The sequence below is a fragment of the Podarcis bocagei genome (genome assembly GCF_964188305.1).
Source record: "Podarcis bocagei genome assembly, chromosome: 6".
Lineage (NCBI taxonomy): Eukaryota > Metazoa > Chordata > Lepidosauria > Squamata > Lacertidae > Podarcis > Podarcis bocagei.
Window position 1 is genome coordinate 29494177 of NC_138130.1, and position 27579 is coordinate 29521755.

Below are 27579 nucleotides of genomic sequence, written 5' to 3' on the forward strand. Positions count from 1 at the left end.
GGTGTACCCATGTCCCTCAGCCCAGCTCACTTATTTAGCAGGGTACCCCGACCCCCAGTGGAACATTTTTAGGGGTGCATCAGGAGGCGTGGACAAGGAAGCTGCTTTCTGCCAGAACTGTTACATGCACTTAATGTTGGATTGGACCTTCTGGCTTTCCAACTACAAGGATGATGGGGCTGCGCTGGACCTGTGTGGTCTCTCGACTTTGTACACCATAGTTTAGGGGAGTTGTAGGTGTGTGAAGCCTTTGTTTCAGCCTGTCTTGGAAAACAGGTGCGGTGTAGGGGGACATTTGAAAACATACCTGTTTTGATTTGTTTCAGACTTCTGAAACTGTTAGTTGATCACCAGAAACCAATGTAGCTTTGTAATATTTGCGAATTTGGTGTTGCTTTTGGCAGGCAGCGGAAGTGAAATCCAGTTTCTGTCAGAAGCTCAAGATGACCCTCAGAAAAGGAAGCCTGACATCAGCAAAGCCAAGTTACTACTTGGTTGGGAACCTGTGGTATGTAATTCTAGAGTTAACAGTGTTGTGTGCAAGTATTTTTGAAAGGCAACACCATCAAGAAATAAATAATGCTCTGTGTTCCTTGCTGTGCAGGGCAAATCTAATGAAATTCCTTCCATGTTCCCTTTTGGGAAGAGTTCTTCTCCACCCACCCCCAAAAAATCAATATTGCTTCTGCTCCTTGATAGATAATAGCCACACTTCTGGTATTCATCTTTAAAACAAACAGCTAAACTAGTTAAACTTAGAGCAAATAAGCAGGGGCCCTCAAGAGCGAAAGTGATTTTAACAAAGGCAGTGAAGGAAAATGTGTGTTTGTGGCTCTGACTCTGCTCCCATTGAAACCAGTTTTATTGAACAGTAGGTCATTATAGAGTGGTAATGATTAATTGTGCTTTCTACCTTTCGGACGGAGATGCCTTGAGAATCCTTAACATCCATTTTCTTAGCAGTAGCACTGCTAGTAGGAAAGTGGAATGCTTTTTCTGTGTGTGTCTGCATGCAGTTTTGAAATTAAGCCTGTGTGAAGCTCTGCTATTCCCCCCGCCCCCAGAAGCTAGTTAGTTTTGTACTATATAGTTCACTGGGGAGTAAACGCTAGAGGTGTGCAACAAATACCTGTCTTAGTTCAGACACATTCTTACATATATAATTTATCATCGCTGTGGTTTTGATTTTTTTCAGAGAGCTTCCTTAGGTTATACCCCACTGGTATAAATGCATTAAGCAAATTAAATAAATAACCCTGTTTGACATACTTATGACAATCGCAATGAGCAAATAAGCACTTTTATAACTTGACTCATTCGGCTGTATCTCTCTTTGGTAACAGGTCCCGTTGGAAGAAGGCTTAAATAAAGCAATTCATTACTTTCGCAAAGAACTGGAATATCAAGCAAATAATCAATATATTCCTAAACCAAAACCTGCCAGGATAAAAAAAGGAAGAACCAGACACAACTAAAAACTCTTTAAGTCGGAAAGGAATTGAAAACCTTTCCTTGTAAGGTGTAATTTGTCTTTTGTTAAAAAGACTTCCGAAACAGGTATCATGAAGAAAAACTGGAAATTTCACTCTGAAGCTTGCTTTAAAGAAGTGGATGTGCCTAAATAAGAAAACTGCAATCTTTGCCTTGCACTTTTTCAATCTGTCTTTTTATGTAAAATAGGATAGAAGCATCCTTTTTTTAGTATCTTCAAGTTTTTATATCTTGCTGTGAGATCATTTTGTTGTGACTGTCCTTGACAGTTTTATTTACTGGTTTCTTTGTGAAGCTGCAGATGGGATGGGAAAATGCCAATTTATTTATAAAAAGTGGGTACTTTAAATGAGAGATACTATGCATAAAGAAAAAAAGAGCAAGCAGTATTGTCAGATGATTGAAAACACTGGCATCTAGTATTATAGGATTATAATAAAAAGAATTCTGTATGAGAGCTTTATGTATTCTTTTGAAATTGGGTTTTCTCCCCCCCCCCAAATGTTTAGTTCTAGTTGCACACTTGAATTTGAAAATATTTTCACTGACTTTCATGGATAAATGCTATTTTAAATCACTACTGTGTTGTGCACAATCTGGGGGAAAGTTAATGTATTATTGGTTACCAGTGGTTGAATATGCTATTTTAATAAAATATTGAAACTTATAAATATTAGTTTTTCATGTAAGAACGCTGCAGCCATGTGTTGCGCCTTCATGCATATTGACAGAGTTACAGAAAACTTACATTGGTGGTCTCTTTTTCTTTCAGTAACTGGTCCTCTTGAGTAGTAACAGTGTATAAGGTTGTAAGCAATTCTTTTCATAAAGTACAACCTAGTCAAAGATAATTTCATGATCTTAAATGAGTTAAGTAGGCACTTATGGTTTATATAGCCTAGTCCATTTTTTTCTCCACTATAGCAAACACAGAGGAAACTACATTGCAGCACTAATTAACACATTCACACCACTTGTTCATATTCCCCTAATTTAATTATAAAGCAGAGTCCCTACACGAACAGTACCGTACTGTTTTATTTAAAGTAGTAGAACATTACTATAACAGTATAATGATGGCACCCGCGCTAACTTGGAAGATTGAAGACAAACTATTTTGAGGGCCACCAACTTGGACATCTTTAAAAACAGGATTTGACAAAGTCATGGAAGATAGTCCTACCAGTTGCTGGAAACCACAAGAGGGGAGAGTGTTGTGCTCAAGTTCCCTTTGCGGGTGCGCCATAGTCATCTGGGGGGTTGGTCACTGTGAGAAGAGGATGCTGGACTAAATGGACCTGATCCAACAGGCTCTTAAGTTGTTGTTGCAACCCTGTAAGCAATTGTTTCTGCCGGTATATGAATGTTTAGAGTCTGGTTATCAATTCACACTTGGGGCAGGGGCCTCATTGATGTTACCAAAGCCATATACCACTTGCTGTCCTTCAAGATAACTGAAATTTCATAAGGTAACCATGCTGTCTTACAATAATTTCACCCAAAATACTGGGAGGAATACTTATCAAGAAATTTTAATGCTAACATTTATACATGTTATGCTACTGAGTGGATATAAAAACATTCCATAACTTTTTTTGTTATTAATGTTTATAACAAACAGTTAATTTCAAAGAAGCGTAAGAGGCACCTTTGGGCGGTATCCGTCTTCCTGGCGTTCTAATCCAGAGAAGGAAAGATGAGATTAATAATCGTCATAATTGACACTTGCTCCATGCCTAAAGGTATGCGGGTTTCGTGGGCCAATAGGTGCATCTTCATCATAATGGTGATGGTAATAACCACCGTAATATTCATGGCCACTACGGCCTAGGTTTGACCAGTAGGAGACATCATCTTCAAATTTCTGCATACAAGGAAAAAAATAAGTGGTAGCAATTAGCTACTAGCTGCAACTTTGCCATACAAAGGGTTCAGCACCTTTGTAAATAGTAACAACTTCCTGTATTGCATTGGAAGGTTTCTCTTTTATTCATACAGTTACCCAAATCAACTTATGCATGCAATTCTTTTATATGCAGTGCAGAATAATATTTTTTTGTTACGGGTCTGAGAAGAAACAAAGCAAAGCTTTAGGATTTTTTAAAAAACCAAACCATTAAAAATGATTAGAAGCCTGCACAATCTTTCACATTTGAAAACATAACCCACAGCCTGATCATGCTGATAGCTCAGTCAGTAAGAGCATGAAACCCTTAATCTTGGTCATGGGTTCGAGCCCCATGCTGGGGAAAATATTCCTGTATTGGAGGGGGCTGGACTAGATGACTCTCGGGGTCTCTCCCAACTCTACAATTCTATGAGCCTATGCTTATCCAGCATCACATGTGCTGAGGACTCATTTTCACTGCTCTAGACTGGCACCGATTTTGCACAATATTCACATTAAATTAAAAACCTCCCTGTATTTAAGCACTTTGTACCAATTTAAAATTCATAGACATGAAGAGTGATACTTCTCTGTTTTCAACAGGCTGTTTTCAACAATTTACCTAGCTCAGAGAGGTTTCAAAACTTTAGTTTCACATATTAACTTGAACTCTGAAATTCTACTCTTACTTCAAATTCTGACCAAACCCTCAAAATGTTTGCTGTATATTTAATCATTTCTTATTACATTAGTACCTCATTTCACTGCTCTTAGCCTATGATGATGCTATATCACCCCAAAGAAAACAATCTCATTAATGTTTATGGCTATGAAAGGATGCCAGTTTTGTTTGTTTGTAATCCAAATTATGATATCTTTAAATAAAGCACAATGTGCCTTGTTACTTATGAAGAAAAGCAACTGGATCTATTTATCTGCCCAGGTTTATGAATACTTTTGATTCACAATTGTTTAAAAAGAGATTTAAAGGTAAGTAAATTATATAGTAGTTTACATTTTTGTAGTTTTCCTAGCCTCAATATTTGAGCTACTGTTAGAATATCTCTCCAGTCTAGCAAAACCACACAACAGCCATGAAACTCAATAAATTTTCCTTTGCCATATTCAGGTGCTACAATACAATCAGGCAATACATTGCTGCATTTTAATATGTGGTACCAAATTGCTGTATAAATCCCCAGAGCAAAATCTGTATTAAGTTTTGTTCCACACAATATTTAGAAGAAAACTATCCAAAAGTTTCCCTTTATTGTTACATTTTCTTTTTAAAAGGTGGGAATTTCCAATGCTACTACTAAAGATAGCATTGAGCAGTGCAAAAGTTGTATCTTTTACTTCCTGATTTGTGTATCTACAAAGTTGTAAAATTGTTGCTTTCCTTGAGATAATTGGCCACAAGATTGCCAGTCTTATGTCTGTGATGCTGTCAGTTGTCTTCTACATTAAAGTCATTGGGTCAACAGCTGTTTCCCTTAAAAGGAGGAAAACACACTGACCTGCCCTTCTCTGACAGTGTTATTAAGTGTTGTGTGTTCAAAATCAGAAATCTGACATCTTAGATGGATGATGGGCAGTAGGTACCTGGAATCTCAAAGCACTTTTTAACCCTCACCAAACTATTTGCAAGCAGTGCAGGGTGATGCCATATGACTGACAGGTGGGTAGTGCCATCCGTCCGTCCAATCTGACTCATGAAGGGTAAGGAAGATGACGATCCGGCCACTGGCCCAGATCAGGTTTCCTAGTTCTGTTCTAAGAGCTGGGGTGGACTATCCCATTCCTGGTTCAATGAACTTCACATAATCAGACCCAAGTTAACCACTAGAAAACTCCCCTTTCCAGACTATGCCTGCTTCTATCTGAAAGAAAAATAAACCCTGTTTCATGCGAAGACGACAAAAACAATAATAAAAAGTAAATTAATTGACATAACCATTGGAGGGGGCTTCAGTGAGTTGCCTTTTCGGGTGTTCCAAAACAGAAAACGTTGCCACTTACTGCTTCATCAAAGCCTAAGTAGAGAAATTGCTGGTACCACTGCTGTACATCTGGTTGACTCCTGTCCCACAGCTGCCGCTTCTGACGTTTCAAGCTGCTCAAAAACTCCTTGGCCTTATCTTCTTTGACAGACACATCTGCCTTAACCGGAACAGGAGCTGAAATGCAAGAGACAGCAAACACAAGAACGGTTTAACCTAAAGGTTGCTTACTCTAGATAACGTCACTTGTCGCAAGCAGGGATCAATTACATGTTTTGGATTGACAGGTGGAAGGGGCTGGTAGGAGTTGGGGGTCCAAACACCTGAAGGGTCTATACTCTGTAGGTTCCTCAGCCCTGCTCTTAAGTACCCTTCAGTGCTTATAACAGGGGTCAGCACACTTTTTCAGCAGGGGGCCGGTCCACTGTCCCTCAGACCTTGCGGGGGCTGGACTATATTTTGGGAGGGGGAGAACGAATTCCTATGCCCCACAAATAACCCAGAGATGCATTTTAAATAAAAGCACACATTCTACTCATGTAAAAACACCAGGCAGGCCCCACAAATAACCCAGAGATGTATTTTAAATAAAAGGGCACATTCTACTCATGTAAAAACATGCTGATTCCCAGACCGTCCACGGGCCGGATTTAGAAGGCGATTGGGCCGGATCTGGCCCCCGGGCCTTAGTTTGCCTATCCATGGCTTCTAAACAACAATAAATAAAACACATAATCCATTCTGAAGATCAAAATGTATAAAACCTTTGCATGTGGATCTGTTGCGCAACTTTGCATGCTAAATTCTGTGTTGCTTTGTGTGACAAGCACATATATTGTATATCAAACATAACATGAGAACAGGTAGTTACAGGTGGGTAGCCGTGTTCACTTCCGGAGGCGGCGCGTCCGGTAATGGCTGCCTGCTCCTTGTAAGGAGAGGGAAGCTCCGCTGAAAACGGGTCGTCCGCTACGGCGAAGCGGAGACCCACTTAGGAAAACCACAGGTGGCAGAAGCTTGTGGTCTTGAGACCCGGCGGGCGCCAGAAGCAGCCCCTAAAACGTTGAAGGGACCCCGTAACGGGGCTCCGGATCGCGGAGGGGGTAGCGGCGCTGTGGGTCGTTTCACAGTCAACGGAGCGAAGCCGCGTTGCTGTTGCCGGTCAGCGCTGACCTTTCTTCCTGAATCCTCCAAACTTGGAAAGTTACAACCCGTGAGTAATTTGGATTTTACAATTTTAAGACTTTTAAAGACTTTTAAACTTGGAATTTGGCTGAAAGCGGAGTGACGATAAACAGGAAGTCCGTCTTCCGCTAACACTGAACTTGAAAGCAAAGAGCAGGAGGAGTGGAGATTAAGACAGATGCTTTAACCAATTGATCTGGCACCCATTTGAATTATTTTTTTTCTGTGTGGATAAAAGACTTTAAGTGGCTGTTTTGTGATCTATATGGAGACAAGGATACCCTTCTTCTGCTGAACCAGTGGATTACAAATTAAATAAGAACCCCAGGTGCTGGAACTGCCTGAGTAACTGAGCACCAGTCTGCAAACTTGGATACTTTGAATTTAGACTGTGAAACATTCTGAGCTCGAACTTGTTACTTTGAAACAACTGTTGTTTAAGCACTCTTAGAAACATTGTTTTGTCTAAAGAATCAACTCTGCCAAAATTTATCTTTGTGGAGGTTTTTGGACGTTGAATCAGTTATATCAGATATATAAATTTGAATTGGATCTGATTTCTCTCTAAAGACATTCCCAGCTCCCCCTAGAGGATTTTGGAACTACAGCAGTGACTTTTGTTTTATTTTCCTTTCCCGGCCTCCTGCTTGACTGTTGCACCTGGGCTGCTGCTTTCCCATGGGAACAACTCAGTTGACCTTGGTTTTTTGATAACTTTGGAATGAGTGGAACAAGAAAAAGGGGAAGAACCAGACAAACAACTTTAACTTTATCTGCAGCCTCACAGCGTAGATCATCTGTGCCTGCGTTGCCTTCCACTTTGCCTCCTGAGGTAGAGGAGGCCTCCCTGTCACAGGCAGGGGAGGGAGAAACAGAGGAATTACAATTGGAAGATATGGCCTCAGGAGCAAGTGGTTCTGTCTTAGAGAAAATATTTGAAAAATTGGAGGCCTTGGATAGAAAGGTTGACCTGCAAACAGCTAAAATTGACCAAAATACAGAAAGTTTGAATAAATTAACTGGACAAGTTGCACAAAATGTTCAATCTATTGGAGAATTGAAGGGGGCTGTAGGTGAAAATCGTAAATTGGTTGAGGACACTAGCCAAAGACTGGGAGAGCTTGAAAAAGAAGTAAGACCACTCAGCAAACAAGTTGGAGAACATCAGATCTACTTTTCTATGACAGAATTGCGGAACAGGGAGGCCAATTTGAGGATACGGTCAATACCAGAAGTGGAAGAAGACAACCTAACTGAGTTCCTGACTAAAGAATTTTCCAAGTTCTGGAATTTAGAGGAAAAAGACTTTAAAATAGTATCTGCTTTCAGGCTTGGAAGGCTTAGAAGGAAAGAGAAGCCCAGAGACTGTCTGATAATACTGAGATCTAAGGAGGAAAGGGGTAAGATTTTGGGCCTACACTACGGAAAGTCACTGGACATTTTGGATAAAAGAATTGAAATTTACAAGGACATTCCTAAAGAATTGTTGGATCTTAGATCTGACTATTCGGAACTAGCAAGGCTGCTGAGGAATAACTCAATTATCTTCAGGTGGGAGTTCCCCCAAGGACTATCTTTTACTTTCAGAGGGAGAAAGAATAAAATTAGAACACTGGAGGATAGAGACAAGTTTTTGGCGGCACACGGAGAAGATCTTCACAAAGGACTTGGAGTACTCCCAGGGCCCGAATCGCCGGGGGAGCCAGCACCATCGGATCCTCAAGAACCGGAAAACAAGGTACCACCCCAGCAAGAATAACCAGACCTATTCAGGATGTCTCTACAACTTTTGAGTTGGAACATAAATGGCTGTAACAGTCCGGAAAAAAGGAGAAAAATCTTTCATATATTAAAAAAGGAACAATTGGACATTATTTGCTTACAAGAAACACATGTGATTAGGCTCCATAGAAAAGTGTTAATAAATAAAAGACTTGGTCAGGAATTTATATCTTCGGACAAAGTAAAAAAGAGAGGTGTGGTGATTTACGCAAAAGAGAGCCTTTCACCTAAATTTCTGTTTAAAGACGAACATGGAAGAATTTTGGCAATAGAAATACAATATCAAGGAGAAAAAATTTTGATATTAGGAATTTATGCTCCAAATGAAGGGAAATCGGAATTTTACAAGAAGTTGCATGAGACTATGCTGGATTATCTGGACTACAACAACATCATTATGATGGGAGATATGAATGGGGTTGTATCAACTAACATGGATAAGTCACAGAATCAAAAGGTTACTAAAGACGGAAGACTACCAAAGACCTTTTTTGAAATGACAGACAATATGGATTGGATTGATATCTGGAGAGTGAGAAACCCTTTGGGAAGGGAAGGAACATTTTTCTCTGAAGCCCAACTGACCTGGACAAGAATCGACCAAATATGGATAACTAGAGGTCTGGCACCCAAGATTAGAAAGGTGGAAATCTGCCCAAAGACATGCTCCGACCATAACGCACTGAGAATGGACATGACATTGACCCCAACCGGTTCCTTCAGGTGGAAGATGAACGATGGCTTGTTTAGAGATCAAGAGATTGTAAAGAAGGCCCAAAAAACTCTAAAGGACTATTTTGAGATTAACATGAACACTACGGTGGAAAAAAGAACTATCTGGGACGCAAGTAAGGCCGTGATGAGGGGGTTCTTGATACAACAGAATACTATAAAGAAAAGGAAACAAAATGAAAGGAAGGACAAAATTCTGGAAAGAATTAAAGAGTTAGAGAAGAAGCTAAGATCTAATCCGAAGTCTCAGCCGACTCTCCGAGAAATTAAACTTCATCAAGCGCAATACTCCAAATTGATAAACCAGGAAATAGAATGGAAGATCAAAATAATGAAACAAAAAACTTTTGAATCGGCTAACAAATGTGGAAAACTGCTAGCTTGGCAGTTGAAGAGGAGACAAAAATTAAATACAATAACAAGTTTAGAGATTGAAGGAAGAAGTATTCAGAACCCCGGAGAGATCAGAAAGAGTTTCCAGAGATATTTCAAAAAATTATATACTCAAGGGCCACAAGACGAAACAGAGATGAAACGATTTTTGGAGAAAAATGGACTAACAAAGTTGTCAGAAGAAAACAGAACAATCCTGAATGGCAAAATAACACGACAAGAGATTGAGCAGGCCATCCAGAACATGAAACAGGGCAAATCGCCAGGGCCAGATGGGCTGACCTCCAAGTACTACAAGATACTGAAAGACTATCTGATACAACCATTGTTGGAGGTCAGCAATGAAATTATGGAGGGGAAGAAGGCGCCGGAGTCGTGGAAGGAAGCCTTTATTACGTTGATACCAAAATCGGAAACTGAAAAGACACAACTTAAGAACTACCGTCCCATCTCCCTTTTAAATGTGGATTACAAAATGTTTGCAGATGTTTTGGCAGGTAGATTCAAGAAGGTTTTAAGCAAAGTAATTCACAAAGACCAGGCAGGCTTTCTCCCAGGCAGACATATGTCTGCTAACACAAGGAACATTATAGATATATTGGAACTTTTGCAAACAGACATAAACACTAAAGCAGTTTTAATTTTTATAGATGCGGAGAAGGCCTTTGACAACATATCCTGGAAGTTTATGAAGGGGAATTTAAAGGAAATGGGGGTGGGTTCGGGGTTCGAGAATGGGATTGATGCAATATACTCGGAACAAAAGGCCAAATTGATAGTTAACAATGTGGTTACAGAAGAGTTTAAAATTGAAAAAGGTACACGACAAGGCTGCCCGATTTCCCCGCTATTATTTATCTCGGTTCTGGAAGTGCTCCTGAATATGATTAGAGGGGACAGGCTGGTGGAAGGGATCCGGGTTGGAGGGAAACAATATAAACTTAAAGCGTTTGCAGATGACCTAGTTCTGACACTACAGGAGCCAGAATCTAGTACGAAAAGAGTACTACAGCTGATTCAGGATTTTGGTCGACTGGCGGGATTTAAATTAAATAAACAAAAAACTAAAGTCTTGGGGAAAAATCTGACAGATACTGAGTCGGGACGGTTTCAGAGTGAGACAGAATTAACTGTGGTTAAGAAAGTGAAATACCTAGGGGTAAACATAACAGCAAAAAATTTGAGTCTATTTAAAGATAATTATGAGAAATGTTGGTTGGAAATTAAGAGAGACTTGGACAGTTGGTCAAAACTAAAACTTTCATTGTTAGGCCGAATAGCTGCCATCAAGATGAATGTATTGCCAAAAATGTTATTTTTGTTTCAGACTTTGCAGATTGTAGACAAAACGGAGTGCTTCCGGAAGTGGCAGAAAGATATTTCTAAATTTGTCTGGCAGGGCAAAAAGCCCAGAATTAAGTTCAAGATACTAACGGATGCGAAAGAAAGAGGGGGCTTTGCCCTGCCAGACTTAAAATTGTACTACGAAGCCGCAGCGTTCTGCTGGCTAAAAGACTGGCTACTTCTTGAGGACACGGATGTACTGGATCTGGAAGGTTTTAACAATGCATTTGGATGGCATGCATATTTATGGTATGATAAGGTTAAGATCAATAAGGCCTTTAAGAACCATATTGTCAGGAAAGCAGTATTCAATGTCTGGATAAGATACAAAGACTTACTGGAGAAAAAAACTCCGAGGTGGCTGTCACCCATGGAGGCTAAGGCCCTAAAAAAAGTCAATATGGAGGCCAATTGGCCAAAATATTGGGAGATATTAGAAAGAGATGGAGAAAATTGGAAATTGCAGAGTCTAGAGAAAATAAAAGATAAAGTGCGAGACTGGCTACACTATGCTCAGATTAAAGAAGTATTCAAGAATGATAAAAAGTTAGGATTCCAGGTGGAGAAATTGAAGTTGGAAACAGAACTGTTAGAACCTAAGACTAAAGTACTTTCAAAAATGTATAATTTGCTGCTGAAATGGAACACACAAGACGAAATGGTTAAACCGGCAATGATAAAGTGGGCACAGGATATTGGGCATAATATTATGTTTGAAGACTGGGAAAGGTTGTGGACCACTGGGCTGAACTTCACTGCATGTAATGCTTTGAAGGAAAATGTAATGAAAATGATATACAGATGGTACATGACCCCAGTTAAATTGGCTAAGATATACCATTCGTCTGATAATAAATGTTGGAAATGTAAGGAAAATGAAGGAACATTCTTTCACCTCTGGTGGACTTGCCCTAAAGTGAAGGCATTCTGGGAGATGATATATAATGAGCTGAAAAAGGTGTTTAAGTATACCTTTACCAAGAAACCAGAGGCCTTCCTCTTGGGCATTGTCGGCCAGAATGTGTTAAAGAAGGATAGAACTTTTTTTATGTATGCAACAACGGCAGCAAGGATATTGATCGCTAAGAATTGGAAGACGCAAGAACTACCCACCCTAGAAGAATGGCAGATGCAGCTGATGGACTATATGCAGTTAGCTGAGATGACCGGCAGAATCCGAGATCTGGGAGAAGAGAGAGTTGAAGAAGACTGGAAGAAATTTAAGATTTATTTACAAAAACATTGTAATTTGGCGGAATGTTGAGAGGGATGCCAGAATAGAAATAATTGTCTATCACTAAACTAGATTCAAGTTTAATCATATTTTAATGACTGAACCTAAAGACTTATTTACAAAATGATAATTTGCTTGGAAATATCTTTATAACGATGCAAGTGTGTGGGGGAGGTGTGGGGGAGTCCAAAGATACGATGAAAAGATGTTAAATAACTAATGTTGTTTTACTGAATATGCCTTTTTGTATTGGAAAACCTTAATAAATATATATTAAAAAAAAAAAAAAACAGGTGGGTAGCCGTGTTGGTCTGCCGTAGTCAAAATAAAAAAATTCCTTCCAGTAGCACCTTAGAGACCACCTAAGTTTGTTATTGGTATGAGCTTTCGTGTGCATGAAGAAGTGTGCATGCACACGAAAGCTCATACCAATAACAAACTTAGTTGGTCTCTAAGGTGCTACTGGAAGGAATTTTTTTATTTTGTTATGAGAACAAGTATTCTGTGATACTGGACAATTGCAGTGAAGTATCCCTGGGCATTGTACTGGCATATGAAGGATGACCCCAGACAAGAGCCTAGAATTACATGTTCTGTCTTCCTCTGATTTCTTGCAACAGTGGTCATCACAGCCTGCAAAAATTAGATTGAAAGGTGCATTTGACTTTCACTGACCTGGTCTTTCCCACAGTCCCTAATGGGACAGTTGCACAAGGGGAAAGACAGGTGGGAAATGAAGTGAACCATTTTTTACAAGCCAATTAATTCCTTGGAAATTTCTCCCACTTGCCACCTTCTGAAACAGACCCAAGATGGCTCTGGTTTGAGTTAGCTGCTGTTTTTCTGGCAAGTAACAGCTGAGGCAGAAATAAGTTGGAGACAGAAAACTTACCTTCCCGTCTTTGGAGCATCAGCTTAAGTTTATTTCCTCTTGATACACCTAAAGGAATCCAAAATCAAAATAAATCAGGATTGAAAGAATTAACAAGGTTTCCTGCAAAGCACTGCTCTCTTAATATGAGTTGTGAATGTATTTGAGAAAGTTGAGCCTGCAGAAAACAAGATGCTTCTGTCGCCAAATGAAGGTCATTCTCCCCCCCCCCTGCTTACTTGCAATAGTAAAGGTAAAGGTAAATGGACCCCTGACCATTAGGTCTAGTCGTGGCCGACTCTGGGGTTACGGCGCTCATCTCACTTTACTGGCCGAGGGAGCTTCCGGGTCATGTGGCCAGCATGACTAAGCTGCTTCTGGGGAACCAGAGCAGCGCACGGAAATGCCGTTTACCTTCCCGCCGGAGCGGTACCTATTTATCTACTTGCACTTTGACGTGCTTTCGAACTGCTAGGTTGGTAGAAGCAGGAACCAAGCAACAGGAGCTCACCCCGTCGTGGGGATTCAAACCGCCGACCTTCTGATAAGCAAGTCCTAGGCTCTGTGGTTTAACCCACAGCGCCACCCGCATCCCACTTGCAATAGTAAATTGTAGAAATTTGCCTGTCTGTAGCCCCACCCCAATCTAAGGAACTAAGGGCTCTCATTCCAGACAAGTGTCATGTTAGAAGTTGGCACCTAAAACCCGATTAGAGAACTGAGGCAAGGCTAGCCAACCTGGTACCCTTCCGATGTTGTTTGTGTACAGCTCCCATCATTTCCAACTGCTGCCCTTACTAGCTGGGGCAAATGGGAGCTGGAATCCAACCACATCTGGGGGGCAGCCCCTTGGCTACCCCTCATCTAAGGAATGGAGCATAATGAACTCGGTTGGTAACTGTCAATCTGCAGAGATTGCTGTATGCTCAGCTATGCCTTTGAAACAGACATGTCTAACATAAACTCCCCAATTGTGGGGGTGGGATAGAAGCCTTTGTGACATAGAATCATATAATTATAGAGTTGGAAGGGACCCTGAGGATCCTCTAGTCCTAGCCCCGCAATATAGGAATATGCAGCTGCCCCATAAGGGGGTCAAACGTGCAGCCTTGGCAACATATATACGACGTGGCGATATTGGCGCTATCATCAGGGTTATGAAGGGGATACCTTCTGGAAAAAGCGAAGAGACTGTCCTGGGCTGGGAGTGAAAAACATGATTGCTTCCACAGCTGGCTGTTTAGGCAGAGTCTCTTTCCTCCAGCAAAGCAAATCAACATTATATGCGCCACATCTGAAGTACACCACTTTGCAGAGCTGTGCACATGCATGCATGCGCACACATTTAATAATAAGGAGCATTATTAGCAGCAGGGGTGGGATGGGCTTTGTTTTGTTTTGAAGCGTGTGTCTGGGCATCTGGGACATCCCTCCTGGATGCAAAGCCCAGCCCTCGTTTTTATGAGCAGGGGGACCAAAGATCAGGAGTTTCCTACTTCCCAGCTCCAACCAGAGCCATTATCCACCGGCGTTGGGGAATTTTGGCGGGAAGACGACGAAGAAGGGGCTGCCGCCTCGCTCAGCCTCAGCGTGCGCCCCTTGCCTTGGGGGGCATCATCCTGCGTGCCCGCCGCCCTCTCCCCCCACCTCCCCAAGCCCCACTTCTCCCGAGCGTGGGGCTGACTCACCGGGACTCAGGCACACGAGGAGGAGGACCAGCGCGAGCGCAGCCCACGAGAGCGCCCGCCGCCCGGGCACCATTTTGGCGGGAATCTCCGTCCGGCCGAGTTTTCGCCTGGAGCTGCTCTCTCCCTTCGCCTGCGGGGAGAAAAACGAGAGGCGGCTGATGCTCTGCACGCGGGGAGGAGCCGTGGGGAGGGAGCGCGCGAAGCAGCGGGCAGGGCGAGCCGGGGGCGCGGCGGGCGAAGCGCCTGTAGCCCCCCTGGTTGCGCGTGGACGTTGTCCAGCGTCCGTAGAGGAAGTGGGGGGAAGGAAACGCTCGGCGGTGTGTGTGTGTGTGTGTGTGTGTGTGTGTGTGTGTGTGTGTGTGTGAGAGAGAGAGAGAGAGAGAGAGAGATGGGGATTTCTGAAGCCGCAAAGCGGCAGCTGGCGCCCTTCCCACATTCCAGATGTTCGCTTCGGGGCCACCTGCTCATTGAGCCTCCGTGGCGTTTGCATAACGGTGGTGCGACGCCTGCTGCTTATTGAGCATGTATGCTGGGGTTGTTATCATAGGAGCCAACTCCTTGGGGACCGAGGTCCCTTCGCCCCCCCTTAAGATATTTGAGGCGGCTTGTCTCCGACCCCAAGATGATGGACACTGCCATTCATAGGCGCCGACTCCATGGGGCTTGAGGGGGCCCGAGCCCCCTCAAAAATTCGTTGGGGGGGGGCTCCGCCCCCCCAATAATCTCAGGCGCCCCTCCAGCAGAGCGCCACCGCCGCCCCTCCCCCAGCCCAAAATGCACAGGGTCGGGCTGCATGCCTCCTGCCCTCCCTCCCGAGCAAAAGCTCCACCCAATTTCCTTCGGAGCTGATTAATAGGAGCAGCACGCTCTCCCCTATTCGCTCACGAGGAGGCGGCGCCACTTTATTTGCATATTCATGAGCTTATTTATTATTCATGAGCTTTCCCGCCCCCCCCCCCCCAATATTTTTTATAAGTCCGCGTCCCTGCTGCCATTCAAATCATAATAATAAAGCTAAAGGACCCCTGGGCGGTTAAGTCCAGTCAAAGGCAACTATGGGGTTGCGGTACTCATCTTGCTTTTGGTCCAAGGGAGCTGGCCTTTGTCCACAGACAGCTTTCCGGGTCATGTGGCCAGTAGGACTAAATCACGTCTGGCACAACAGAACACCATGATGGAAACCAGAGCGCATGGAAACACAGTTTACCTTCCCGCTGCAGCGGTACCTATTTATCTACTTACACTGGCATGCTTTCAGACTGCTAGGAGCTGGGACAGAGCAACGGGAGTTCACCCCGTCACAGGGATTCGAACCGCCAACCTTCTGATCGGCAAGCCCAAGAGACTCAGTGGTTTGACCACAGCGCCACCTGCGGCCATTCAAATAGTGTGCAGTGCACCACATCATGTGATGGAATATGCAAGGCAGGGCTTACCTGCCCACCCCCCAATAAATATTGTTTACAAGTTGGCATCCCTGGTTTATTATTGAGGTGGTAAATTTAAAACGCTGTCAAAATGCTTTTTGTAAAAAAGCGTTTTGAAAAACACATTGAATTTGGCATGGCTCACTGTCGCCATCAAGTGTCAGATTTGCATATTGCACTTTACAACACATTTGAGACGTTTTATTTGCAGCCGAGTCCTGTCAGTTCCAGCAATTGTCCGCCCACACTTTTCAGTGTATGTAGCCCCCACTTTCCATAATGCAAAATAAATTTGAGTTTGGGTGGGGGTAGGCAAAATGCCTGGGCCCCCTTTTAATTCATGGAATAACTAGCTTCCTGGTGAGATGATAGCAGCGCCAGCTTTAGGACGTTGCAGGCACTTACCCCACACAGGGCATCAACACAGGGCACCATCATTCTGCCCGGACGCTGAGGTCCAGCTCCGAGGGCCTTCTGGCGGTTCCATCACAGCGAGAAGCCAAGTTACAGGGAACCAGGCAGAGGGCCTTCTCGATAATGGCGCCCACCCTGTGGAACACCCTCCCATCAGATGTCAAAGAGATAAACAACTATCTGACATTTAGAAGACATCTGAAGGCAGCCCTGTTTAGGGAAGTTTTTAATGACAAGTGTTTTAATGTATTTTTAAATCTTTTTTTTTTTTTTTTTTTTTGGAAGCTGCCCAGAGTGGCTGGGGAAACCCAGCCAGATTTGGGTGTGTGTGTGTGTGTTAAATAATAAATTCTTCTTCTCTTCTTCAGGGGTGCATTATAATCATAATTATATTTGTACAGGTACCTACTGAAAAGATCAATAAAAGCAACTGTACCAAAAGGAATTATTGTGAAAATAAATAATATGGGGGGCACTAAATTTTGTCCTCACTCAGGACACCATATTACCAAAGTTCACCCCTGGTGATAGGCTACTCAGGGAACAAAGAAAGTGGCTCTGTGCCTGGTGAGAAATGGGTGGGCCCTCTCTCTCCGGGAGTTAGAAAGAGAAAGGCCAGAGTTGAGAGTTCGGTTAGGTGAGCTAGGAAAAGGGCCATAGCTCAATGGTAGAACATCTGCTTGTCTTGTTGAAGTTCCTGGGCTCAATTCTCCAGCTACGTCTGGGAGAGAACTCTGTCTGAAATGCTGGAGAGCTACTGCCAGTAGACAATACTTCGCTAGATGGACCAATGGTCTGGCTCAGTATAAGGCAGCTTTCTAGACACTGCGATCTGTTCCGCACATCATGCTAAGCCAAAACATGACTTGGCATGAATAAGCAGACTCTGGGAGAGGAGATCGCAACCGCTTTGCTTAGCATGGTGTTTTTGCTGCTGCGTATAGTTTGGCTTAGTGCCTTGTCCAAGCCTGGGCTTGTGGTTTGGCACTCTCTAGACAAACCAAAAACTAATCAAGGTTTTGTCCTGTGGTTCGTGGCTCGTGGTTTGTCTGGGGGAGCGAAACGGCTGAGATAAACTGCGTCTGGGCAAGAAACTAAGCCGAACTATGGCTTAGCTCAGCACAGCACAGCAGCAAAACGAAGAGAAAGGCCACAGCCCCTTTTTTGGAAGCCCTCATACTAATGCTAAGACACAGAGTTTGGAAAGCTCTGTATTTGATTTATATACAGTGGTACCTCGGGTTAAGTACTTAATTCGTTCCGGAGGTCCGTTCTTAACCTGAAACTGTTCTTAACCTGAAGCACCACTTTAGCTAATGGGACCTCCCGCTGCCGCCATGCTGTTGCTGCGCGATTTCTGTTCTCATCCTGAAGCAAAGTTCTTAACCCGAGGTACTATTTCTGGGTTAGCGGAGTCTGTAACCTGAAGCGTATGTAACCTGAGGTACCACTGTACTACCCTTCATCAAAAGATTTCAGGGCAGTTCACAAGATAAAAACCTGAGATAAAAGCGCAAATAAATTGCTTAAAATAGACACAACAAAACAATCAGTGCATATGTATGTATGTGTATGCATTCATAACCCACAAAGGAGAAATATGTTGGCTGCATAGTGCATCAAACTGACTACATGCAGGGGCCTGGACAATGTCTGAGTTTTCAATTTACTTGTATTTGTTTAGGTATGGTGGACTGTTAAGGCATCAGTGCCATTCTGGAAATAAAAGATAACTCGGCAGGTTTGTTAAACATCTCCACTCAACAAGAAATCGAGTTCTGAACAGAAAAGCAGGCATTCAGGGCAGGGTAGGAACACATCATTTCTTTCAAAGGTCCGCATAATGCCAGGCCTATAATAAAACCACCAGTCACCAGGGTTGCCCCAAATAAAAATAAACACATTTTGCCAGAAGCCTTAATAAGAGAAAACACTTTCAGTTTTGTGAAGCCCAGTAAGGAATTTTCAATGGCCACGAGGGGCCAGAACCTCTAATTGCATAGTACATAGTGTCTGACATTCTGCTGCTATTAATTTCTTCTAATGAGCGCTGATATATTACCTTAATTGAACTGAGTGGGTTGCAACTTAAATGCACTTGGCATGGCAAATTGGTTTCTAAAGTTAGTTCCAAGAAAACTACAGGAGTCATGAGTTTCTTCCAAATAACAAGAGCATTAAGCTCATCAGTCAAGGCCTCCCAAAGTATTTTGACTCTCATCACTGTGTACTGCAGTTTGCATTTTTGCTGATGCTGAATGGAGGAGGCTAACACTTGACCTTAGGAGAGAAATTACATCTAAACAAGCAATTTGCATCTGTATCTTAATAACGTTCCAGATGTCTGTGCTCAAGCATGTCTGTCTGCCTATTTACATGTCTTGAACTGTTTAACTGGCATAAGCAGGAGAGGTACTGTCAGGATTCTTAGAGGGAGCTTAAAAGACAGGCTGTGTTAAGGTAATATGATCTTTCATCTGGGAAAGCTCCCCAACTATTCTTAGAACAATACTGAGGATAAGGCTCCAGGCTCTTCAAGTGTCCCTGTTTTCCAGGGATAGTCCAGGATTTACAGAAGCCATCCCGGCTTCTGATTTGATCCCAGAATGTCCCACTTTTCTTTTCCTATTTTCATTGGAGAAATGTTGGACGGTATGGAGTTATGCGGCCCCTAGTCAAGGAGATAAGTAACTATACAACCTTTAGAAGACATCTGATGGCAGCCCTGTATAAAGGTAAAGGGACCCCTGACCATTAGGTCCAGACATGGCTGACTCTGGGGTTGCTGCGCTCATCTCGCTTTATTGGCCGAGGGAGCCGGCGTACAGCTTCCGGGTCATGTGGCCAGCATGACTAAGCCGCTTCTGGTGAACCAGAGCAGCGCACGGAAACGCCGTTTACCTTCCCCCTGGAGTGGTACCTGTTTATCTACTTGCACTTTGATGTGCTTTGGAACTGCTAGGTTGGCAGGAGCAGGGACCGAGCAACGAGAGCTCATCCTGTCGCGGGGATTCGAACCGCCGACCTTCTGATTGGCAAGTCCTAGGCTCTGTGGTCCTGGATTTACAGAAGTCATCCCAGTTTCTGATTTGATCGCAGAATGTCCCGCTTTTCGTTAGGACGTCCCTATTTTAATTGGAGATATATTGGTGGGTATGGAGTTATGCAAAGCCCAAACCATCTGAAGGCAGCCCTGTATAGGGAAGTTTAAAAATGTTTAATGTATATATATATATATATATATATATATATATATATATATATATATTTTGGATGCTGCCCAGAGTGGCTGGCTGGAGCAACCCAATTAGATGGTAGGGGTATAAATAGTAAGATGATGATGATGATGATGGGTTAGAATGTCCCTATTCTTCATTGGATAAAATTTGGAGAGTATGTTGTTTTAAGGGCTTCCTTTGGGACATATAAAGGTTTTTTAAACATGTGTTTCCTAATCATTACCTTAATCTGTTTTGGCAAAATCAGTTTTGGTTGTTCACTGTGTTTAGCTATTGAAAAGTCAATAGTTATCATTATCATCCATCCTAATAAGTGCGTGATGAAAATGTTTTTACAGGTTGTTCCCTGTGCCTGTGTATCAAGATTCAGGATGCAACTAGTTGGGCTTGAGTATTACTGCTGCGCTGTTTGTCAGGAAGAAATACGCTTCCCAGACACTGCCTTAGGGCTCTGCATAGCTGAAGACCTGCTCCTGGTCCCCCCCCCCCACCCCATTTCTACTTCAATTTTCTTGCCATAAAAACAGCAATTCAAGGCAAAGCTACAGAACCCACAAACAATTACGATCCATTAAATGAATCAATAACACAGCACAAATATCGGCAACAGAACTATAAAGTTAATATTCTATTAGAACACCAAAAGGCCACAAATAGATCAATCCTCAAGAGCCCAAATGAAAATGTTTTATGCGATCTTCTAGCGGTGACTAGATTTTGGGGTCTTGCTGAGATTTGGGCATGCCTCATTGAAGAGTGGATGTCACAGACGGGATGCTACTGTTCTGAAGGGCCTGGAATCTGCCCCAGGAGATGCAACTTCTCAGCCAGATGGTGCAGAGAACACAGTGCTGCCCGTCAATTTAAACTGGCAGGAACGCTCAGTATGGGAGCAGCAATTGTTTCAATTATGCTGGACAGTTTGCAGATCTCATGGATGGCATTGTTCCTGGTTTGGTGGGGTGGGGAGGGGGGGGCGGATTGAAGGAAGTTTTCCTACCACTGAAGAGGAGGGAAATAATATATATGAGATCAGTAATCCCAGAACTCAACTCCAGATGTTTTGGGACTACAATTCCCATCATCCCTGACCACTGAGCCTGTTAGCTAGGGATGATGGGAGTTGTAGTCCCAAAACACCTGGAGAGCCGAATTTGGGAATGCCTGTACTAGACTCTACTAGCTAAAGGTAAAGGGACCCCTGACCATTAGGTCCAGTCGTGGCCGACTCTAGGGTTGCGACACTCATCTCGCTTTATTGGCCAAGGGAGCCGGTGTACAGTTTCCGGGTCATGTGGCCAGCACGACTAAGCCGCTTCTGGCGAACCAGAGCAGCGCACAGAAATGCCGTTTACCTTCCCTCCGGAGCGGTACCTATTTATCTACTTGCACTTTGACGTGCTTTCGAACTGCTAGGTTGGCAGGAGCATGGACCGTGCAATGGGAGCTCACCCCGTCGTGGTGATTCGAACCGCCGACCTTCTGATCGGCAAGTCCTAGCTCTGTGGTTTAACCCACAGCGCCACCCGTGTCCCACTAGATTCTATAGCCTCATTCTAATTATCTTTAAAACCCTTCAGTCCTGCAAGCATGTTTCCCTTAGGATGCATTCTCCCCTGATAAATGGAAGCCTCTACTTAATAAAGCATTTGTGAAGCTGCATTAAGTTTTGGATCTAATACACAAAGCAAGGTAGGACCAGACTAGGGTAATTGTCCGGAAAATGATAGCTTTGCCTACACTGAAGCACTTCCCATTTCATTCCTGTCTCTGACTCTTGTCCTGATGGGGATGCACAAAGCAATGCCAGAGAACAGAGTTGCAGCAGGGGAGTTTATTCAGCGTGCAAAGATTCAGCACCAGTTAACTGCATGGTGATGATGTGAAGAGAAGCTGTCAGAGGAGATTACCGTACTTCTCTCCCCCCCCCCCAATTGAGCATTCTGAAACATGAATGCTTTTGCAGAAGTATCTTCTGCTGCTGATTAGCACATATTTTCGTATCAAGTATGTGACAGCATGTGCGACAGTGTAATTTGGTGTGGGTAATCACTTTGTAAATTGGGGGCAATAGAATGGAATGCGCAAAAATCCTCTCAGTCGGGCAAGTACAAAGCACTCATTCTCTGCCGTGAATACCACATTAATATAGAGTAAAACTATGGTACCCAAGAGGCCACTATATGAGCAATTTGGACAGACTTTACATATTAGATACTGAAATGTTCCAGTAAGAAGACTTTTTTTTTTTTTAAAAAATGCATTTTAAAAAAATCACTGATCATTTATACTGTGAGCCATGTTGGAGTGGGGTGGGATTTCCCTGGCAGGACATTTGACTTAGTTTTCATCCTTTTTACAAACCTTTTTGACATGTGCAAAGAATCTTTGTGCAAATGAAATGATTAAAAAAAACAACAACCAAGTGATCTCAGTCTTCACCCCAAAAGGCTTGCAGACCATCCTTCCCTCAGGTTTGATGCAACAGCAGCAGCAAATGATTGGCTTGGGAGGGAGCAGGAAGTATTTTTACTTGCAAATTCTTCTAGAGAACAGTTGGGGGCAGAGAAGTTCAGGAGGAGGAGGAGGAGCCAGAAGCTGGTGGCCTCCCAGCTGAATTGACAGAATGGCTCTGCAAACTTTTTCTTTTTTTATTATAGACTGATGTGATGCCAGGAGGTGGAAGGAGGAGCCTGGCTTCTCAGCAGAACAGATGGCGGCCCTACAGCTCTTCTCTTTTGGATGGAGGTACAGTAAGGTCAGGATGCGGGTGGCGCTGTGGGTTAAACCACAGAGCCTAGGGCTTGCCGATCAGAAGGTCGGCGGTTCGAATCCCCACGATGGGGTGAGCTTCCGTTGCTCAGTCCCTGCTCCTGCCAACCTAGCAGTTCGAAAGCACGTCAAAGTGCAAGTAGATAAATAGTTACCGCTCCAGCGGGAAGGTAAACGGCATTTCTGTGCGCTGCTCTGGTTTGCCAGAAGCGGCTTTGTCATGCTGGCCATATGACCCAGAAGCTGTACGCCGGCTCCCTCGGCCAAGAAAGCGAGATGAGCGCCTCAACCTCAGAGTCATCCGCGACTGGACCTAATGGTCAGGGGTCCCTTTACCTTTACAGTAAGGGCATTTTAACAGTGCAAGAGAAGTTCAAAGATGATTTTGTAAAAATGGCTTTGAGAGACTTTTCTCTTGAAGTATGAGAAGCATCGGGGCATGTTTGTGCACTGACCTGGCATTTTGCATATACACAAAGTTATATGGCTTTGTAACTGAGCTGCACAAAGCTTTCTCCGTGATGCTGTCCCCAGGTACCTTCTTGGAAAACAGAGCACCCACACTTTTCAGCATAGAGGGATTTGAACTCCTCCTGAGGGAAGTTCAGCCCTTGTGTGCTCAACTTGAGGAGGGAGGGGAAGCATACAGAACAACAACAAAATGGCAAGCATGCTCCCTGCAGCCTTAAAAATAAAGCCTACCAATCAAGGACTGTGCCTGAAGGAGCTAACAATCTCATCGTGCCCAGCACAGCTTTGCATCTTTGCACACACAGCGCTCAAGATAACAGCAGGGTCTCCACTCCATCAGCCAGTGGTAGAGGCATCAAGAAGCTCAATACTACCAGTTCCCTGGCATATCCAGACAGGAATTTGAATCCTCTCGTGTTCCTCATGAGCACAACACAGAAAAGGGAGGATACAGCACCCACATTGCTCTCAGTTTACAAGCAGGTAAAAGGAGAAAGTTAGGGGATGTGACCAGGGCAGCCAGAGCCACATACTGACAGAAGAGACCTCCAGAGCCTCACTGCAAAAGGCACAGGATATTGCCAACTCTGTTTATTTGTGGTTTTTCCAGTATACCTCAGTCAGCCTTTTCTCCTTCCCTGTGGTAAGTCTTACTTACAGTACTTCACCAAACATTTACTAGGCGTTACAAGTATAGGCCATCAGGAAACATCCATATGTATAATTTTAAAACATATGCACATAAACAGCCATGTAAAATATGTAATAGCGAGGATTTTCATCGGAATTTCTTCCCGCTGAATAGTGCCATTCAACCCTGTGGTCAGTCAAGTTTATAGCAAGATGAATGTGTCCTCTAGAATTTAGTCTGTGAAAGAGACATTCTCAAAAACAAAAGTTTACCCCTTGAGCCTTAGGTTAGTAAGGTAGTCTCCCCCCCCCCCTCTCTCTCTCTCTCTCTCTCACACACACACACACACCTCTACCTCTGCTGAAAAAGATTACAGTATTTCCAAAGAGGCTCTTAATTGTTTACTAAAAACCTGCTTCTTTCCAGATACACTAAGTCACTGTGCAGAATTCCAAACACAAGCATAGCTAAACAGTGCTAATGTTAAGGGTGAATAACTATTTCGCTTAAAATAAACAGTGTTAAGAGAGTATTTAAACCACATGCAAATCTTCCTTAGCTGCATTGTCTAGTTCCGCTTTTCCTCTCCCTCCCTCCCTCCCTTTTCGCTTTAGACAGTTTTTAAATTTTACTTTTAGCTCGGACCACAAAATCAGATTGAACGAAGCTTAAAATCAACCCAACCATATCACATTTTTGTTCATCAGTAAATGCCGCATGTAAAAAGGTGTTTTTTTTTCTACCTTTCCAGAAACAAATTAAATGTGAAACTGAGGAAAAAAACATTGGATAGTAAGACTCTGCAGTTTGGGAAAGGTAAAGTGTGCATAAGAATCTCGACGTAAGCACAACCATTGAAAAAATTCAAAAAGAGAGCAACCGCTTATGTCCAAAATGCCTTCCTAAAGAGGAATGATTTGTTGTCGTGCGAACCTGTCTGGCATCTGAGGAGAATTTTTAAAAAACCAACACAGTATCAGCCCTTAAAGATTAAAAAGTGTATTTACACCTACAACTGATATCAGATCAAAGGTACACAGAACTCGTGAAACCCCCACTAAAGTTAAGGAGAGCAGCAAAAAAAGTTTTTTCAATCATGCAGAATCCTATGCATATTTATTTGGAATTGCCTTGGATAATGTTCCGCAACTCTTACCACTGTGTGTATAGGATTCCAGCCTTTAATTAAGCAAGGTCCTTTGGATTGGGCCCAAGAAAAGTCTTCAGTTACTAATGTAAACAATGCTACTTAATAAGGTGCTTCATATTTAGATTACATAATATTGAACAGTTTTTCAGCTATTTAAAATGAGTTAATTTTGCTGCTATATAATTTCTAGCCCCTATTCAGAGGCTGATCTATATATAAAAAAGCTATAGTAGTTCTGGAGTAAAAGCACATTGAATAGGGCAAATGTTATGCGAGTAGGGGGAGGACTGTAGATAATGTATACAGAATGAACTAAAAGAAACCTCTGTCACAAGCTATATTTTCCTGAGCAAATAAAATACTACAAGTCCATGACATTTAAACCACAGTTCCTACAATCAGCCTGCATTTGACCTTTCGGTACAGTAATATAAAGCAGTCAATTTTTCTCTTTCTCTATCTAAATTCAAATTGTTGTTGTTGTTTTTTTTTAAATCCCATTCCTATATTAAACACATACTCTTATTTAATAAAATTACCTTTCCAGTAAGCGGCTTCCTGCCTTCGTGCTTGGCCAGAAGAAGTGACTCTTTATTGAAGGACACCTTGGACTTCTGAAAGAAATAAGAAACTGGATAATGGGCAGGGGGGAGTATTACATTTTTTAAAACCACTAGGACCAATGTATGAAGGACATATTTATTCCATTTTGCAGAAATCCAGCCCTTTGCAGAAAAAGCTCCACAAAGCACTTTGTGGATGAATTCGGAAGAATCGCATTTCTGCTCAGGCAGCAGGACAGCATTTCAAAAGGGAAAGAAATATGATTGCAAGCAGATGCTCATTCATGTTCTCATCTTAAAGGAATGTGTGTGTGTATGTGTCTGTGTGTGTGTGTGTGTTTAGGCAGAATGATGAACAGCAGATTTTAGGGTGCATTAAATGTTTCTTAATTTCTTGCAGATGAGGGAGACAAGTATATTTTGGCACATACACTACACAGGCAGTATTTCTTTGTTCTTGCTGGAAATAAAAATTTTGCTTCTGGATATTGCTGTAGACCACTTGTGTCGTGGGATAGCAACCGATTAAGAAACAGGAAGCAGAGAGTAGGAATAAATGGATAGCTCTCCATTGGAGGAATGAGTTCCCCAAGGATCAGTATTGGAACCAATGCTTTTTAACTTATTAAGGATCTAGAGTTAGGGATGAGCAAAGTTTGTTCATGATGCTGAACTGTGTGTGTTTCCTACTAGAGGGGCACAAAGAGTACAATATTTAAGAAACCTTTCAATTACACTGGTACCTCGGGTTACATACACTTCAGGTTACAGACTCCACTAACCCAGAAATAGTGCTTCAGGTTAAGAACTTTACTTCAGGATAAGAACAGAAATCGTGCTCTGGCGGCACAGCGGCAGCAGGAGGCCCCATTAGCTAAAGTGGTGCTTCAGGTTAAGAACAGTTTCAGGTTAAGAACGGACCTTCGGAACAAATTAAGTACTTAACCCGAGGTACCACTGTAAAGTTAAACAGTGTTTCAATCAGCTATATTTGCATCATATTTTGCGTTTTCAGTTCTAGGTGTTTTCTGAGTCTGCATCATTATCTATGCTAGTTTAGTTGTAAGGCCTTATCCAGGGGCACCAGGTACATGGGGCCGAAGCGGCTTCAGCTCCCCCAATATTTTGGGGCAGGGGGCAGTGATTTCCCCAATATTGAGGGGGCTGCCACCCCCTGCTGCCACCAGGCACCCTCCATGCACCCCAGAGCCAGGTGGCAGCTGGGACAAGCATGGAGGGCAATCTCCATGCTTGCTTGTCACAGTGGCAGCCTGGGAGCCCAGGAGCTGGGCTGTGGCATGGAAGAGCAAGCATGGAGATCACCCTCCTCGCATCCCACCACCATCACTTGGCGCATGCCAGTGGCATCACCTGACATGTCACGTGACCACGCCCCCTCAATGTGGAGGACAAGTCTTCGCCCCTGGCCTTATCTTATCCTTGGCTTAATTTCTCTTGCAAGAGAAGTGCTGCACCTGTTTCTCTGCCGTTTGCTTACTTATTTATTCCTGAGAATCAAACATTCTGTCCTAAAACAATGGCACCCCTGTATTTTCTCAAATGGGCTTCCATTCCCCTCACACACACACCCAGCGCTGTTTTAGCATTTTATGGCTGTGTGAGCACACCTCATAAAGAGACAAATCAGAATGTTCATTTGTAATATTTTTTGCAGTAAGTTGTAACGAAGTGCTAGTTTGGACGACAACAAAACTAAGACATACACACAACCCACTCCAATCTTTGGCCTTTTGGAAGAAGAATTGCAACTTTGATGTTTCCTCCAAGTCATTTCTATCTTTGTTCTTTTAGAAGAATTTTGTCACGCAATGGAAAGATGATTATCATAACCCACTGTAAAAGAAACCACCACTGAGATCTTTTGCTTGATATTACATGCACCTGTTTACTCAAAACGTTACTCTTCGTCAGAAACTAAGGCTGCTATTTGTTCTGCATTTCTCCCCACCCCCATCCTGCCTTGCGTACGGTTCACAAATAACATCTATATTCATTATGCTCTGTACCCAGTGACTGAGCTAGCTAACAGGGAAAGTTATGTTCTTCCTGTTTTCTTAGACTCTCCATTAGTGTTGGCCTGCTCCCTTTGCTTCTTTGCATTCCTGTTTACGCAACAGTACTTCACAGCTTCTGGACCAATAACTTAAAACCAGCAGACATTTCTATGGCTCCTTCACTTAGACAAACACACAGAAGTGATGAATGTCTTCTTTGTGTGGTTTTGTAGGTTGAGACAACATCAACAGAGATGAGGCTGAATCCAGATTTTAGAGTTTTTCGGAG

General features: G+C 43.0%; 2 protein-coding genes across 3 annotated transcripts in view; one reads left to right on the top strand and one right to left on the bottom strand.

Annotated features, from left to right (window-relative positions):
* Positions 1–2162, top strand: part of UXS1 (UDP-glucuronate decarboxylase 1) — a 35480-nt gene extending 33318 nt beyond the window's left edge. The window contains exons 14-15 of the mRNA XM_081198526.1: positions 405–508; positions 1344–2162. Coding sequence (XP_081054652.1) covers positions 405–508; positions 1344–1475 — 236 coding nt within the window. The 3' untranslated portion in view covers positions 1476–2162. The remainder of the gene's footprint in view (positions 1–404; positions 509–1343) is intronic.
* Positions 2163–2998: 836 nt separating this feature from the next.
* Positions 2999–27579, bottom strand: part of ECRG4 (ECRG4 augurin precursor) — a 39846-nt gene continuing 15265 nt past the window's right edge. Inside the window, exons 1-6 of one of the 2 annotated variants that reach the window (XM_081198626.1) lie at positions 27011–27082; positions 25252–25326; positions 14609–14738; positions 12942–12989; positions 5399–5556; positions 2999–3355 (exon numbers count right to left, since the gene is read on the bottom strand). In XM_081198626.1, the coding sequence (XP_081054752.1) occupies positions 3194–3355; positions 5399–5556; positions 12942–12989; positions 14609–14738; positions 25252–25326; positions 27011–27067 (630 nt within the window). In that variant the 5' untranslated portion in view covers positions 27068–27082 and the 3' untranslated portion in view covers positions 2999–3193. Of the gene's footprint in view, positions 3356–5398; positions 5557–12941; positions 12990–14608; positions 14739–25251; positions 25327–27010; positions 27083–27579 lie in introns of those variants that run through there. The other variant, XM_081198625.1, reaches the window with a different exon arrangement.